This window comes from Amphiura filiformis, chromosome 7 (genome assembly GCF_039555335.1).
Source record: "Amphiura filiformis chromosome 7, Afil_fr2py, whole genome shotgun sequence".
Lineage (NCBI taxonomy): Eukaryota > Metazoa > Echinodermata > Ophiuroidea > Amphilepidida > Amphiuridae > Amphiura > Amphiura filiformis.
Window position 1 is genome coordinate 38422978 of NC_092634.1, and position 17983 is coordinate 38440960.

The 17983-nt window shown below is 35.4% G+C and overlaps 1 protein-coding gene across 1 annotated transcript in view; it reads right to left on the minus strand.

Moving 5' to 3' along the window:
• Positions 1-571: 571 nt before the first annotated feature.
• The window catches only part of LOC140157128 (peroxisomal targeting signal 2 receptor-like), a 33923-nt gene continuing 16511 nt past the window's right edge, over positions 572-17983 (minus strand). Inside the window, exons 9-11 of the mRNA XM_072180206.1 lie at positions 1975-2088; positions 1356-1511; positions 572-1124 (exon numbers count right to left, since the gene is read on the minus strand). Coding sequence (XP_072036307.1) covers positions 1059-1124; positions 1356-1511; positions 1975-2088 — 336 coding nt within the window. The 3' untranslated portion in view covers positions 572-1058. The remainder of the gene's footprint in view (positions 1125-1355; positions 1512-1974; positions 2089-17983) is intronic.

Genomic DNA, 17983 nt, shown 5'->3' on the forward strand with positions numbered 1-17983 from the left:
CTTTTTTAGGATGAAGGAAGCATTTTTTCAAAAAAAGTCTAAAACAGGTTTTTTTTAAATCAAAAATGGTCTCTTTTGGGGTGCTAAATCTGCTAAAATGTTTGTCGTCCTGAAATTTTAACCAAAAGGTGGGGGTGGGTGGGGTGGGGTGGGGTGGGGGAGGCAGTGGATGCCAAGCACAAATTGTTAATTATTGTTTTATTTTTCTGCTTCACATATATCAACATCAGCCATATTGGTCATGTAATAAAGCCAAAAAACATTTTTTAAGAGTGTCTCTTGTGCATAAAAGTATAGGAAACTCAAAACTTTAAAGCATGTTTTCTGGAAGAAGGAAGCACTTTTTATTAAAAGTGTAGAAAAAGCCAGGAGCTTTGAAATGTTCTTTTTACCCTCTGAAATGGCCTTTCCTGTGGTGCTAAATGTGCAGAAACGACCCCCAACAGGGGCTTTGCCCCTGGACCCCACGCCGTGAGGGACGAGAGCTCTGCTCGCTACGCTTCGCATTTAGTATTTTATGAAATATTTTTTCCTTCCCAACTTCAGGAGGCCACTGGTATCCCTGAGTACTATGCAATCATTACATTACAGTACTCTAAAAGTAAATATTTTGTGTGATTAATCTTTCCCACTTTGCCAATGTTTAACTGTTCACTTGAGTCTAATGTTCTATACATTGTATTACACACAAATTCACACACTATTATTTCCAATGTAGCCGCTTAGAATTCGAAAAGTGCTTAAAAGAAATGTTGCGCAAAAATTTCTACTTTTACAGTAAATGCAGGTGACATGATCAACATTGATATAATTGTGACACAATCTCATCCAATCAGAACAAAATTTGACAATTTTGAAAATTGATTTATTATTACGGATTTTTTCATTGTTTTTCCTCCCCTTAGTTCCACCTGTATGTCAATTTCGTTATTGCCGACTTTGGTCCGCTTATATTATTAGATTGAGTCACATACAGAAGAATTACTTCACACTTTAAATCTGACTGATAAAGAATGTTTTCTATCCAGAAATGTTAATACAGACTTGTAGATTAAGCATTACGATGGTTGGAAGGATCTTGGGTTGTATACCATTGTCTTCTCATCCCAGGCACAATCTGCAATCTGAAAGATAGGAAAAGGAAAATAAACAATTAACGTAAATTTAATAATTTATTACTTTTCCGGTTTGATTGCTTTCAGCACATTTAGGTTAATATCCCCTAAACACACCAACTGGAAGTTTAAAAACATCCCTTTTTTTCGAAAACAGGAATTTTGCCCCCCTAAATGTGATTTGTGTTCACTTTCTGAATGGCTCCCAGGTCTTTATTGCACATCAATAATCATACTCACTTGTCCTGGAACATGAAGGTTAAAATCTAATCCACACACAAACTCTGTATGATGCTCTATGGTTTCTAAAGGAGTACTGTTGGTAGCAAAATCCCACATTCTTACAGTGAAATCATAGGAACATGAGGCTAGGTGGGTCCTGCTATGTGGGGAACACTGAAATATAAAGAAATAAATAATTTGATGAGTTCTTGTTGCACATATCTCTCGTCAGTAGATACAATGCAAGTAAATGGCTTCTCTGGTCATGTATTCATGATGAAAACTTCCCTTAATAAACAAACTTTCCCTAATACAATCGGTAATAGTTATAATTACTCAATGTTTGCACGGATGTTGTGTGTATATTGATATCGCTTGTCTGGAATTGAACATAATGTTTACATAAATTATTTACAGTATCAAATAATTCAACTCAAAATAAATTCTACATAAATTATAATCTCTGATTTCTCATCTTCAAAAGTTTTTAGGGGGGTTATCCCCTGTGGGCTCACAATCCACAGGTGCAGAAGCCTCACCTACTTGGACACCACAAGTCAAAATAGCTACAAATTCAAATGCCCAAAAACATCACTAAAGCCATGTATCTACTTATATAGGCCTACAGGTGACTTACCTTTACTCGTCGTATTGCATGAGTGTGTCCCCCTAATTGAAACATTGGCTGTCTTGGATTGCGTAGATCCCAGCCACGAATCTTACTGTCTACAGATCCAGTGACAAGAATATTCTAAAAGATGAAAACACAGAATTCAAACTTAGTTCTTTCATTTACTGTCAAAGCATTTTGACATACATTTTGAAAAACCCTGAGCATGCTTGTATCAGGATTGTGGCAATGGTGAATGGTAAAGGCCAACACTCAATTCTGGACCCCACCATTAAATGTTAATTTCAGTGCTGGAGCCCACAACTCTAAACTCAAAGAACAAGTGTAGGCCTATTTATCCTAACTGTGCCCAGTATTAGTAAAATCTTGCTAAAATATCAAGTTTCTGTAAGGTGCTTCCCCACACTCAAACTCTGCTAGCAACAAACCTGCTTGTATGTTTTTCTATGCATTTGACACATAGCCACTGACATCAGAGTTTGTTTTTAAGTTGCACTTTTAAAGTGCAGCAATATGCAGTATTATAATCAATGGACTACAACTGACATACTTTCTGTAAAGTTCAACTGAAATCTGGCCTACATGTAGCTTGTTTTCAACAGATCCAGGAACCCATTCTGTATCACTTTATAAGGCACATATACTAGGAGAAGTGAAATGGCGCCGTTTTCCCAATATTGGCGTCAAAAGGCGCCAATTGGAGTCAAAAGGCGCCAAATGGCGCCACTTGGCATCACTGGCGCCAAATGTTGGCGTCATTGGATCCATTTTAGCGTCAGTGGCGCTGTTTTGTCATCAAGTGATTTTTTTGGCGTCATTGGCGCCATTTTGGCGTCATCGGCGCCATTTTGGCATCATCTGCGCTATTTTGGTGTCAGGGTATTTTCTCACATCACATATGGCGTCAGTGGCGCCAAAATGGTGGTTCTGGTGCCAAATCGGCATACTTCGCCAATTCTAACATTGCAATAATAAAATTTAATATGATTTTGATATACTAAGAAGCCAAGTGCGCATGTTACTTCTATTCCTCCTGATGAAAAGGTAACAAAATTTCAGGTCAGGTGTTCAGGTTTACTCCCTTTACTATACTGTGCCAAAATAGCTCCCCAATTTCTACTGGATAGTCCCAAGACATGCCAGAAGTTAAACTGGTAAAAATCTTAATGCTTGGTCAATGTTTCTGAAAATCTTCAGAAAATCACTTTTGTGCAATCATGAAAACAGATACAGCATATAAACAAATGTGAACAATATACGATAGTGCCAGCTAAAATATTATGCACAATTATACTCTTGTATTTTATATTTTAAGGCATTCAAGAGGCCTTGTAATAGTACAGAATGTAATTGTAGATAAACAATTGAATACATGAATCCAAAACCCACCCAAGTCCATGGGAAGTGATTTTGAGAAAAAAACCGGTGTATTATTTTAATTCCTTTAGTTAGATTTACCTGGTCAATATGGTAAGTTTTACGTGCAAATGGGTGGGTTAAACTGTATTAGGTATGACGATTAGCATTTCAGGGACTTCGTGGGGTTCATTTTAAATTCTGGACTTGGGTGGTTTTTGAATCATATACAAAGACAATAATGTTGGAATGAGATTACCACTAGTAAGATAATACAAATTAAAGCACACAGTTATGTATAATGTTGATAAGCATTCTGCCATGTAATATAAACCACACACTTTCCTTGATTAAACCCATTCTTTTTTCAAAAGTCACTCTCCAGCAATAAATGTGTTACAAGTGGACTTTTATACATACTGAATTTCAATCAATGTGTTACAAGACTCAAATCATGGACTTGGGTTGATTCTTTCATACATGCTATTTTTCACATGCTCAATAGACACAGAGGATGAATTTGATTTGTTCTTTCATACATATGACAGGCCTATGTATAGCAACACTTTCCCATGCTTAACTCAATTTGGCCAAGTATAGACTTGGGTGGCTTTTGTATTCATATATTCAATTTAGTGTTGAACAAAGGATTAGCAGAGTACAGTTACATTAATTGGGTCACAAAGACAACTGCCTTTATGTTCTCTGATTCCTGGCTATGATTGCATAGGTGAATTACATTGGAAATAGGCTGCATTGTTCTGAATTTCAAATATTGATGAGTCTTGTGAGCAAATCAAGTTGATGCAATTCAGCTAAAAAGATGTTTGCTTCTGCAGGTTGGTCGTCGGATAAAAATTGCTTTAAAATGTCATAGGCAGCATGATGTTATGGGATGGTAATTTACCATCCCCTAAAATTTTTTTAAAATGGTTCCTAGATGTTTTTATCTAGTTTTTAAAAATTATAGAAAAATGATTTTGGCCTAATAATTTTTTTGTTACGTTGAACGAAAAAGAAGTGGGCCAAAAAACCTGTTTTCTTAGGATTTGGGGCCAAAATTGTCATTTTGACCTCACATATGAATTGATCAAGTCTTTGCCATTCTAAATATGTATACTTTTATATACCTTAGACCAACAATTTAGCAGTTATGAGGCCCGAAAGTTTCCATAATTCCAGGGTTAAGACCAACCTTAAGACCCACATTTGGATCATGCTCTAGTCTTTGTGCCTCAAACTCTGAGAATTGTAGCTTTTCGCCAGCCCATACGCGGGGCTGGTATCTATTTCTGAGATTGGGTTTGTATGCTCAAGAGATTAACTTTATTGGTATTGGTAAGAATTATTTTATTTTACTTTTTTGAGGTGGAATGTTTTAAAATTATTGTTATTCGATTTGTAAGGAAAAGTAAGTATGTTTTGCCGTTTCAACGAACGAAAACGAGTGAGTATTACCAAAGTTATGTTTGAACTAATTATAACTTTAAAAGTTCTAGGTATAGGCCTAAATGTAACAATAATAGTTAATATATAGCATCATATGGTCAGCAGAAGAAAATTACATCACCTATGATGTCATATCAGTGTCCTGTGTCCTTGACCGGGGGTCCTTACTCCTTGACCACTGAACAGCGTGATATCATGTTGATAACAGATCTATAGAATCAAATTCTTCATCATATCCTCGGATCATATCACAGATTCTCAACAATCTGTGATCATATGGACCATATTGATGTGAAAGTAGTTATCTATCATATCCTGTGTCGTTTTATGGATAAAAATGACTCAAAATGTTATTGATGAAATGGTTGCTATCATAAACATCAGTTTTGTCTTTTCAACGGGAAAAATCCGATGCAAAATAAAGTTTTTAGGGCCTAGCTATAATATGGGCATAATTTATGCATGTAGGCCTATAGTATTGATTGAACAATGTACCCCATTTGACATGCACTTATAGATAAATAAATTGTCTTACTTTATTAATTTAATAACTTCTTTATTATATAATTAAAATGACACATAAATTATGTGAAGTCACTTTCTATCTTTTTTATTTGATTCATAAAATTACATTCAACAAAATGATTGAAGAGAAAACACACAAGGCACTAGGCAGACTGTTATAGAATGGAGTAGGTAAGATGCCATGTCCATAGCTTCGCAGGAGTTTCCGACTAGCAATCAACATGATCAGCACATTCAGAAAAACACAGTTTAAGAGTGAAGATTGTAGTGAGTAACCAGTAACTGGCCACTATCTATTATAATATAGTAGGCTTTTACTATATATTGCGAATTAATATCAAGTTATTTTAAAATAAAATGTACATGTAAGTTAACTCAAACCGGCAGTGTATTTGTGACGTGGTATATCGAAAGCAGTGAAATCGGACATTCCTAAGCGAAGGTATTGAGTTCGTAAGTTCTGGTATTACAAAATAGGAAATTGAGATATCGTGGGTAAAAAGCTGAAAAGACAAAAAAAAAACAACAACAACAACAACAACAACAACAACAACAAAAAACAGACCAGAACAATTTGGAGTAATGAATTAAAGAGTTGACATGAGATTAGGAATTAATGTTTTCTGCTGTTTCAGTGTGCATGTTCTCATCGTTGATGGTTTGGTGGACTGTCATGTAACATGGATGTAAGCGTGATCCTAAAAATGCCTTTCATATTGACCAAAACTAATTACAAGACCTCTTCTACATTGAGGCTGGCTTTCCCTTTTAAAGGGAATTTTATTAGTTCAAATTTGGAAAGTTTTTGAATTGTTAGCTACCCAGCCTATAGTTTGACCTAATTTTAGTTAACAATACCCCCCATGTTGAAATTTAAGTTCACAAAGTCCCTATTTTGCCTGAAAATTGGTTCTTGTACCTTGCACACCCCTACCAAAATCTTAGTTGAGTGCCCCCCCTGCCTGAAAGCTCCTGGATAAATAGGGTGGAGCAAAAATAGAAAGGGCCCATTGCGATACCCTGGTAGAATTGGGTCAATGTGGAACCAGGACTGGCCCTGCTTATGACAGCATTCAATGAGACTTTGTTTTTTTTTGTGGTAATGAAATGGGTGTGTAAAAAAATTAGTTACGTGTGAAAATATCAAAAATGTTGCTTGAAGTATTGTTTTCTTTTAGCATTGTAAAGTGCACAAGTTGAGATTGAGATTTTGACCATTGTATGGTCAATTTTGGCAGAAAAGCAGCTTGCTTGCTTGTGAGCTCTTGTGTTACATGGAATGTTTGACTTCCAAGTAGTAGGGACTGTGCCACAGTACCCGGTGGGGTCACTCCCTGGCAGGGGGGATGCATAGGACCGTTACCACAAGTACAAATTACCCCCTTATGTAGTTGATTTCAAGGACAAATCATGAAATTTTGCCCCCTTTTTTACTCCAAAACAAGGACAAAATGGTACTCTGAAACACACCAATTTTTTAGATTCCACGGACACATTTGCAATTTTGACCCTATTTCAACATTTCAAGGACGAGGCTTTTATGAATGTTTTTTCAGTAATTAACAGGGCATCACAGAATTCAAGTAGTACACCTTGCATATAAATCAGAGATACATAGTGGTGGTTGTTGAAATACAAATATTTCTGTGACACCCGAATAATTACAGTGCTAAATATTCCGAAATCAGTAACAGAACCAGCTACTGGTATGTAGAGCCTTCCCGTGGCTATAGCAAGATTTCTGCGAATCTATGCTAAGGCTACGCATGAAATAGAACCAAGAACAATATTGATTACGGGATGAGTACGAAGTAGGAAACCAAATTTATTCCTGTGATTTATTTATCTGGCCAGCTATCCACGGGATCGGGAGAAAATAATAAGAACCCCTTTTTTTCAATTTCGCAGACATTTGTGCAATAAAACACCCCTATTTTTCCAATTTCACAGACAATTTTTGTCCGTGGACAAGCCCTAAAAATGAACCCTTTTTCCGCGATTATGGTAACGATCATGCGGTCAGTACTGCAAGTTGAGTGACCCCACCGGGCCACAGTATTGGGCTATTCCAGATATTATCCACAGTCCACACTCCCCTCAAAGATGACATGGTTTTAAAAAAATTAATGTGGGATTTCCCATGGGTGAATTCACAAAACCATGTGGGATTTCCCTAGGTTCTCATAATATAGTAGTGAAAACATTTGTTTAAAAAAATGTTTCACTTTCAAGATGGGAAGTATATTATTTTTATTTTTTATTCTAATATAGTTTTTGTACAAGAAACAAACAACAACAAAAAATCAAAAAGATGTATTGTGCAATTGATGGAGCACTAAATGAAAAGGCATCAAGGCCCACAAATACAGAACTTTACTCATCAGGGAAGTAATATATACCTGGGATTATTGTAGGCCTACACTGTTAATAAATTATTATCATGCAAGACAAACACATTTGCAAATAAGAAACTCATATGTTCAACTTCAAATTGACATATTAACATTTCCTTAACCAGAAACTAATACTATTCAGTCATACTATAATTTAAAACTGTCCATATTAAAAATTGTATTGTACGGCTATGTACGCTATTGTATTCATACATATAGGTTTATGTAAGGCCTAAAAATGTTTGATTGCCGTAATCTGACTGACCCTAGAATTAGGCCCGACCCTTGAGTTTTTTTTGCAAAATTGAATTTACAATTTACAGCTTTATTAAGTAAAAAAAAGTCCCGACCTACCTACCCTAATTTTTTTTATGTTACAAACAATATTTTTAGGCCTAATTAGTGCTAAAGTATAAATTGAGATACCTAATATATGAAGAACACAACCTTTACACAGATCTTAAAAATGGCTGTTTTCTTAGAAAGCGAATGTGATTGAATTTGCCACTTAATTGTTGCTATTTTAGATTATTCTAGTCTTTTATTCATGTAACTAATTTAAATACATTGCACACAGAGAAGGCATATATTTTAAACACCTGATTCACTGCTATATTTATGGGGTAAAACACTAGAATGTGTTTAATATTAATAATTTACTCTAAATATACCAGTGCACCTTTAATAGCAGTGCTGGAATTCAAATGCCATTACAAAGCATGTTGACCTCTTGCCCCTAGCTCGCCCTATTTGACAATCATGATAAATAGTGGTAAATTTGAACTATCTTTTAACACTGTGGTTGTCTCAGAATTGTCTTATTTTTAACACTGTGGTTGTTCCAGAAAGTGAAATTATGACCATAACTTTATCCATATTTAATGAGTAATGTTTTTGTGGATTTGAAAATATATTATCCTGTTTTGTCAAATAAATCATAGCCCAATCCTACACCAATGAGGATTGCACATAAGTTTCTTTGTAAAATATTTCCGTATACTGTTCCTTCCTATACTACTCAAAAATGTAGTTCCATCTTTTATAGCTCTACTAGTAGTACTACTACTAGTCATAACTTGCTACTACTGTGACACAGTATACATATTTTATAGGAAATTTAAAATAAATTTGAACAAGAGTATGGTGGCCTATAAACTTATTTGCAGAGATATTCAAATTAGGTTTTGAATGCCTTTCAGACTCAAATTCATACAGCTGCAAACTGCATGTTTATTTTGGGCAGTTTTTCAATATTTATCATCATCTCTTCAAAAGAAAAAAAGAAATGTACATGAAAGTATTGACATTTATTAAAATATGGAAGACAAAGATATATGCAATCAGATTTTGGAAGAATCATGTGTGTTGTTCATAGGTCTAGGAAGGGGGCACCAATTTTTTTTCAACTGTCATCCTCCCCCCCATATTGAAAATCTTCCTAAGCCAATGTAGTGTATGTTAGAAATAACTTTTCAGACCTTCTAAAGGCCTGAATAGCCCTTGAAAATTTGGTTCATTTTTCCAACAAACAAAATAAAATAACCATAATATTACCTAATATTCTGAAGTTGGGTTTGGGCCTGTTAAAGTTGGTGAAGGCCAGGCCCGTACACACACATATCGATCTTTATAGAAATTTTGTCTTATTTTTAACACTGTGGTTGTCTCAGAATTGTCTTATTTTTAACACTGTGGTTGTTCCAGAAAGTGAAATTATGACCATAACTTTATCCATATTTAATGAGTAATGTTTTTGTGGATTTGAAAATATATTATCCTGTTTTGTCAAATAAATCATAGCCCAATCCTACACCAATGAGGATTGCACATAAGTTTCTTTGTAAAATATTTCCGATACTGTTCCTTCCTATACTACTCAAAATGTAGTTCCATCGAAACACTGAATGATAATATCATAATTCTTTCCACAGTGTTTCCTTTCTAAGAAAATAAGCATTATACCCTTTGGAATTTCTAGCTACATTGATTTAACAAAAATTGTTTTCTGTAACCCATTCATAAACATTTTGTTTTAAAATATACTTTTGATATAGGCTATCAGGGGCGGATCCAGGAATTTTTGATAGAGGGGCGCCTTTTGGTCGATTTAAAAAAATGGTGTCAAGGGGTTACCCCTCGAAAACTCAACGGTTTTGGCCCATTGTTTGCTGTTCATGGCCGATTGTTTGCTGTTCATGGCCAAATTTGTTTTAAAAAAATTATTTATTTCATTTTTTGTAAGTTAGGCCGGCGCCCTTTGCTAGTCAAAAATAGAGGGGCGCGCCAGCTGCGCCCCTAAATCCGCCACTGGCTATACATTGTTTGCAGCAAGCAAAATGAATTAACGATTAATGTGTAGATTTATAATATTAGTTTCAACATTGCAATATCAATCAAAATTTGCTACACAAACTTATAATTTTTTCTTTTTTAGTTTGAAATACTTATTTTGTAAACAAAATCTAGTTTTGGTTTTCAGGCCACCAGCAAAAAACAAATTAACTTGTTTGAATAAGTAGGCTATACTTTGAATAAAAACATATTATAACATAAGTCATGACCCTTCCCATACCCCTAGATCCTCGCACACATACAAACAAACACAAACACCACTACCAACAAACACACCAAGAAACAAACAATAAAAAATTATTATAAATAAATGTATAGATAGATAAACTAAATAAATATCAAGAATAATCAAGAATGATAGAATAAAACAAATATAATAAATTCAAAATAGGCAAAGAATGTACTGTACATGTATTTCTAAGCTAGGCCTATAGAGTTCTGAAATCCTTAGTTCATCTTGGCATTACAACAATGTTTCAACACAAATTCCTCGCAAATATTGCTATTTTGCCCGTCAACATTTGGAAACAAATTGTCCCATTGCATTAATAATTATTGGAATGATCGATCTAAAATTCAACAAACAAATTCATGGTACCCAATAATCTACAGCTTTGTAAAATTGATCACTGGAAAAAAAAATCAAATTTGATGGTGTTTTTCATCAGGTTCTTCAAGTTGAAACAATATCCTGATGAAAAAAAACGTAGCCAAATTTGACGGTTTCACACAATCAATTTTAAAAATTAGGTTATCGGGTACATACCATGAATTTTCTTGAAGTAATTTAATTCCTGATTTTTCACATTTAGGCTTAAATATATTGTCACATTGTTAAATATTTAATAAAAGTTAACTTATAATAATACATAAGTTGTACTCCCAGGGGGGCCATTTAAGTTTCAGTGTACACTGTGAAGAATTGGAGAACGAACGCAAATTGTGTGAATCCCGTTTAGGGGGTCAAAAACACCTGTTTTCAAGAAACAGGGGTCTTTTTTTAAACTTCTAGTTGGTGCATTTACGGTCATTTTAATGATCCCACTATTTCATAAAGCGTGTTTCCCTCGCATGTTTTGCATCAGGACCATCACCCAAACATAAATATTAGGAAATTATAAACAAAAACATGTAGGCCTACTTTAAAGGGACCATTGAAAGAAAATATGATTTGGTATCAAAATAAAGCCCATAAAATATAGAATCAATATCTAAAACAATTGAAGAACTAACTATTTTAGGAATAAAAATACAATGAAAACAACGTGCGGTACTCGATTTACCCCCTTCCGACGCTTACATCGCTGCAATCAATTATCAAAAGTAGAAAATTGGGCGCTTTCCTGATGACGTCGTTGTGGTTACGCGTTTTGTGTTGCTTTGACATTTTTGCCGGGATAATTTGACAACAGCGATCGCGATCTAAATATCAGATGCAATAATCATGGTAATACAACCACTTATAATTATTTAAAGGTCAAGTAAAAACAAAATTCCAGTTGATTGTCCACATGTTATCAAAAAGAGGAAGTGGAGGGCCTTTTTATTTATCATTTATGATTTTTTACAATGCAAATGGTTCATTTAGGCCTATGTATTATTCCCGGACATTACTAGTTGTGTAATTTGTAGAGGAGGAGGATAGGATCGAGGCTCTTGTTATTTGATGGTTCTCTGAGGAGATGATTAAAACAAAGCCTCTAAATTGAAATGTTTATTGGACAGAAGCAAATCTAAACTATTGATAATATTATTAACTTTTGAAACTTATAATAAAGAAAATACCATTGAACATTTCAGACTCCCTCAATTACAATGCCATGCGAAAGGAAGCGGGCGGGGACGATCAATTGTTTTTTTTAAATCATCATCAAGCATGCAGCTTCCTATTTTACTTATTCATAAATTCAACCCGGTCAACATGACCAAGATATGATTCCGATGACTTTATGTAGGCCCTACGTGGCATATATAAAACCATAAAACTAATTATGAGTATGCCTAGGCCTATGATAAAGTGACGATGTTGAGGGGAATATCGCCAAGATTTGTCGCAATACATAAATTGCCGATGATGTGCCGGCGCGAGCACCTCCCATGGGTATTATTATTATAGGCCTATATATTTTTTTCCGTAGGACCTACCATAAAAAATATTCAAGAGATGATTATTTTTTCCAAAACCTGACAATTGGTATAAAAAAAGCTTTTTCTTCCATAAGTTAACTTTCAAAAGTGCTTATTTTCATACCCCAAACAATGCAAAGTAGGCCTAGGCCCTTTTATTTTGCAAATTTATTCCCCTATTATGCCTACCATGTGTTATACGGGAGACTTGCCAATATTATTTGAGCCGTTGGCACTGGGGCAGTAGCTGAACGACAGATGAAGAAGTTGGTTCAGAAGAACATGACATGCAAGCTGTTCTTGAAATAAATTACGAGGAGCGCCTACAAACATACATAGGTCTTCAAAAAGCCTATTATGCTACAAACATCAAATGGGAAATATTATAGGCCTACACTTATTTTAATCCATGGATGGTTAGGACCGGGGTAGGCCTAGGCTATGCGAAATTTTCTTTTCTAAAAACGAAATATTCAGCCAGGCGCGCTGTATTTTACAAGATTTACCCAATCAACATTTAACTTTGTAACTGTAGGCCTACCTTTGATAAAACGCTCGGACACTTTGCACTTTCAAGTATCAGTGGGAGTTGAGATTGTATTAGGCCTATAAGCATTTCCATAACGTAAACTAAAGGCTGACAGTAAAATATTGTTCATATGATTGTTTGGAGTGGCCTTTATATGTTCCTCTCGTGGTTCTTTATCTTCAAATTTGGTTCTCATTTTTCATAGGCTTTTTCGGCTTTTATATAATAACGCCTTTTCCCAGATCTCGGAGGGTTCAAAGCGCTGTAATTTCGCTGCCATAGTAGGCCTACAATCAGATCGCATCATCTAGGCTGGATGCTGCCGAACCTGTCGCAAATCTAGCCGCACTTCGATTGTAACATCCACCAATTATCTTTTCAGCTCCCCAAATTTCATTGGGTGAAGGAAGTTTTTGATAACCAAACAACTAATCACTGATTTTTGAGAAGCAGGAGGAAACTGGAGATCCCGAAGAAAACCTGCATGGATCGAGATAAACCAAGTTCACATGAGTCTTTGGGCCAGCAGCCAGGGGCTTGAAGTTGAACCCGAACCTCAGTAGTGGTGCAAGGCGAGGAAACAATCACGCCAACTCGCTCTCCCGAGCCTGACTTTTGTTTTGAACCTGGTCCCATAAGTGTCTCTCTACACGGAGCGATTTTTTTAAATAGATTTTTCAATTATTTTAGACTTTGGAATGATTGATGAATTTTTCATACATAGGCCTATAAATAAGTTTATTAGAGAACAAGGGCCACTTTCAAGTCTTTTTGTGGTAGGGCCTACTCTAGGGGTTTATCCTCAGAATCTCACATTTGAAAAAAAAAAGTGCGTCATCGCTTCCTCGAGCACTGTTGGAAAAGACCGAAAACTGCAGACAATGCTGATTTTACACTGAAAAAAAACACCCTCCCTCATTAATTCATGAAAATCCTCTGGACGAGAACCAAAATATTAATTTTATACGGCCTAACCTAGGCCGCACGCCCGGGAGGTAGGCTAATTAGGCCTAAAGAAATTAAGTCGCATGTCATGGGCTAACCCGAAACATCATTGCCTTCTCTTTCCTATCCTCACCAGGTATTTCAGAGGAAATATAAGTAAAGAGTTGATATATCAGAATGCCTCAGTCAAAACAAATGATACTCTCTTGCAAACGCCGATCAGCTAGCACTGACAGCCTTGACTTGGTCAATATGAAGGCCTATGCCTTACTTATTTATTTTTCCCCGTTGTTGGCCAATTTTGTATGCCTAGCTAGAATTTATATATAGGCCTATCATAGAAGTCATTGTAGCTTTGTAATTTATATTATAATATCCTTTTAAATAAAAAATTATACTTGTTAGGCCTAAAAGGCACATAAAAGTTCATTGCTGTAAACACGTTAATGCGTTGGTTTGGACCAAGTCTGGACTATGCAGTGTTGCCATGCAGCGGAAAGGATAACCACTTTGACGTCACAGGGGTTGCCACGTATCTCTGCACATATGAATTGGGCGGAACGACGCGACATTGGGCGCTTTGTCTTTTATTTGCTGATTTGGGGGTAAAATAAAGGAAAATTGCGTTTATCATTTTAAAAATGGATTCTATATGTTATTAGCTTTATTTTGATACCAAATATGTTTTTCTTTCAATGGTCCCTTTAATACTATATTAAGGGTTATCAAAAACCTGTAAGGGTGGTTCATTTCAGATAAAATTCTGCTTAGAGGTATATCTTTTTATAGGTTTACAGTCCTGTTTATAGGGAATAAAATTTGTTGCAAAACCCTGCTAAATTCCTGTTTAGGCGTGTATTTTGCTCAAAAGGGCAAATCCTGTTTAGGCTATGTTTTAAAAGTCTCTGGCCATGCATGTGTACACTGTGAAACTTGAGTGCCCCCCCCCTGGGGTTGTACTTAATGGGTGGGGTTTGGACAGTATTTTTGTGGGACATGAGAGTAAATTGCCTTCTGAATATAAAGAATATCCTTCTGATATCAAATAATTTAGATTTTTTAGAAATTTGCGATATAACACACAAAATTGATGATAATGATGTACTTAAAGTGTATGTAGCTGGGATGAAAAGCTGACAATCAATTAAAAATTGTGACCTTTCGTATGTCCGATGTGCTCTCATGTCCCACAAAAAATACTGTCGAAACATCATACCAGAGCCTAAAACTGGCAATAAAAGTCCAATTTTAATATTTGGCCAATTTTTTTTTTTTTAAAAGGGCTAAAAAGTGTCCCTTCTGAAAAATGAAAACAGATGTGAGTTGAGATATTTGGGTTGAAAAATGGATCTTGTATGATTTTGCACAAATATTTACTAAAAAACTGTCAATATTAAAATGGCTATAAATTTGAAATCAAACGGACAACAGACTTCATATATTGGCTGCAGAGATTTCAAGTGACATGCATTTAATATAAATATATAAAATATTGCATGTTTATATCTTGATGTAAAATTTGGGGTAAAAATGCATCATGTTTGTGATTTTGGGCAAAATTAGTGTAAAATAAAAAATACTTCCAGTTAAAATATTACTGAAATAAACACAGGAGAATGTATTGTGGTGGCAAATGAAAAAATAGCAAAAGAGACCCTGTCACTAGGAAAGGGAAAAGTTCATCTTAGTTCATTTTCTGAAACTTTGTTGAGTTTACTTGACAAATCTGAAGTTTTATTAATAGACCTGTGCGACTAGAAAGGTCATAGCCACATTTAAGAACAAGTCAATATTTTAGTTCATTTTTTGGTTCCTAATGGTGTACTCTAAATTGGAGTGTGTCATTCATCCAGAAAGGCAAAGGAGTTTACCACAACTAGCCTAATTGATGCTGTGGGAATACTTGAGGAACCATAACTGGAAACCCCATTATAGTAGAACCTGTAGTGTGAGGTTAAAAGCAGTGCTGGAGGACTTGATTCCTGGACTCGGACTCAAGTAAGGACTTTAATAGGAGTCGAGCCAAGTCCTCCTGGAGTCCGGCAAAATTGGGTCTTTTTAGGTCTTTTATTTTCATTCATTTTTTCATTTACCTTAATTTGCTTTCGATGTGGAACCGCATTCAGCAGTCTAGTCCACTGCTTGCAACAATAGCTAATTAAGGCCAGAGTAATGGGAGAGAACATGGACCTTTTCAAGCATCATTATTTCTGAATTGCATATCCAAAGTCCAAAACTATACATTTTTGGAACTCTATTTTGTCACTCTATTAAGCTAAAAATTATAATGGTGTATATTTTTGTTTAAAACAAAACAAATATACAAAAAAATGAGAAAACCTTCCCTAGATTTTGATGCGCTCTAAACGATAGTGCAAAAAGTTTACCTTTTGTTTGCATTTTCAAGTTATCTTGTCACAAAGATTGTGCAATATTGTCAAAAGTGAACTCTGAGAAATCAATGTTTTAGTAAAAAAAAAGTCAAAATTATGCACAAAACGTCCTTATATTTTATAACGGTAAGACTTTCACATCTTTTTGCACCAACGATTCTATAATGTCTGCTTTTAGTGCGCCAAAATTCAAAATAATTTTAAAAATCTGTGGCATTTTGACTGCAAATTTTTGTTTTGTTTACACAACATTTGCTGGCATTAACAACATGCAGAGTATGCCTTGACTGCGTTGGACATATGTGCAGTGTTGCGCCGCGTCACGCGACACGAATCGCAATATTGTATTTTATCAGTTTCAAGTGAAAGAGTACATCTTAGTGTTGATAAATATCAAAAAATCTCAAATTCGGGCGTGGACAAATGTGTCTCACCTTATTCTGGCCTTAAATTGATTTATCAGTTATTTTACCTGCTAATTTGTGGGACTGTACCACTAATGAGAGTCGTTACAATTGCTAGCAGCTTTCTTAGCCCCAATGAATCAACGCCATTGGGCTCTCGAATGCACACACCACACCCATTTAGTGCACACAGGTGCTTTTTTACACGCCCTGTGAAATGGTAAAATGGCAAGTCGTCCAACCTGCCTTGGGTGCAATACTGTTAATGTTTATGTAGAAATCCAACGATTATAATCCCCCTGCATAGGCCTAACTGAAAGCAATCTTACTCTGTGGTTGTACTATTATTTACAAACTGAATTTATTGCATGTAAAATTACTTTCATTAATCATCAAGCTAAAGAAGTACCGGTAGTTTATTGCTATTGCTAATATTGTTTTGACACGACTGCACAGGCCCCCCCCAATCGATTTGAAAATAGGAAAAGAAGCAGAAAAATGGTGTCTCCCAATCAGGCCAGTGCCCTAACTATCATGGTTGGTGCCCCCCCCCCCATAGGATGACTCACGCTATCATGCCACTGAAGCAACATGACTGTCTTTGTTAGACGCAAGTCTAGCAAGTACATGGAATATATAACACTGCATATGTACAGCCAGAACCACCTTCCCTTCCTTCCTTATCACCTGAAGTTTGACATCACACTTTGATTGTCATACTGCATCTTTTGATGCTTTAAAACACAAGCATGCTGTACATGTGCATGACACGCAGGCTGTGCATACACGAAAGTCGGTCGTTATTTTGGGTGAGTAATGTCTGACCACCTCAGGTATAGTCACCTGAGGTGATATCACCTGAGGTGGAAAGTTGCATGACCATAATCCATGTCTGCATAATAGCTACATGTATATAACTCAACATGACTGAACATGGACACAGTTTTTAGAGTATCTTTGTTTCTTGTACATACAAAGGCTGAACATGGACACAGTTTTAGAGTCAGTCCATGTTTCTTTATATACAAAGGCTGAACATGGCTTATCATTCACTTTTAAGCAATTGATAAACAATTTTAATTTTTTGCATTTTCGCTGGGATCACTGAAAGGGCCTGTCTGTATTGATATACAGCGCTTCTTTAATTTTAAGCTATTAGGAGAATTCAAAGAGAAGCCAGATTACATGGACGGCCATTTACACCCATTTTTTTTGTCAATTTTAGAAATATAGAAAAGCATATAAGAAATTATAAGATGAAGGGAACCATTACATTAAGTTGAATTGGTTATAAGACTAGTTAGTTAAGGCAGTGTTCACAATCTTCCCAAAATTAATAGCCAAAGGTGTGAACAAAATATTTTTGGGTGGAAAATGCTGACATTGAAGATTTAAAAATGTATCATTTCTATGGTGAAACTCTCTGCAGTTTCTGATTTTGCAATCTTGCTTTTGGCCGACAAAAATTTGAACAAGATATTTTAAAATGCTCATTGTACTCTTAAAAGCCAAATTAAGTTCACATCTTTTGTTTATTAAAAT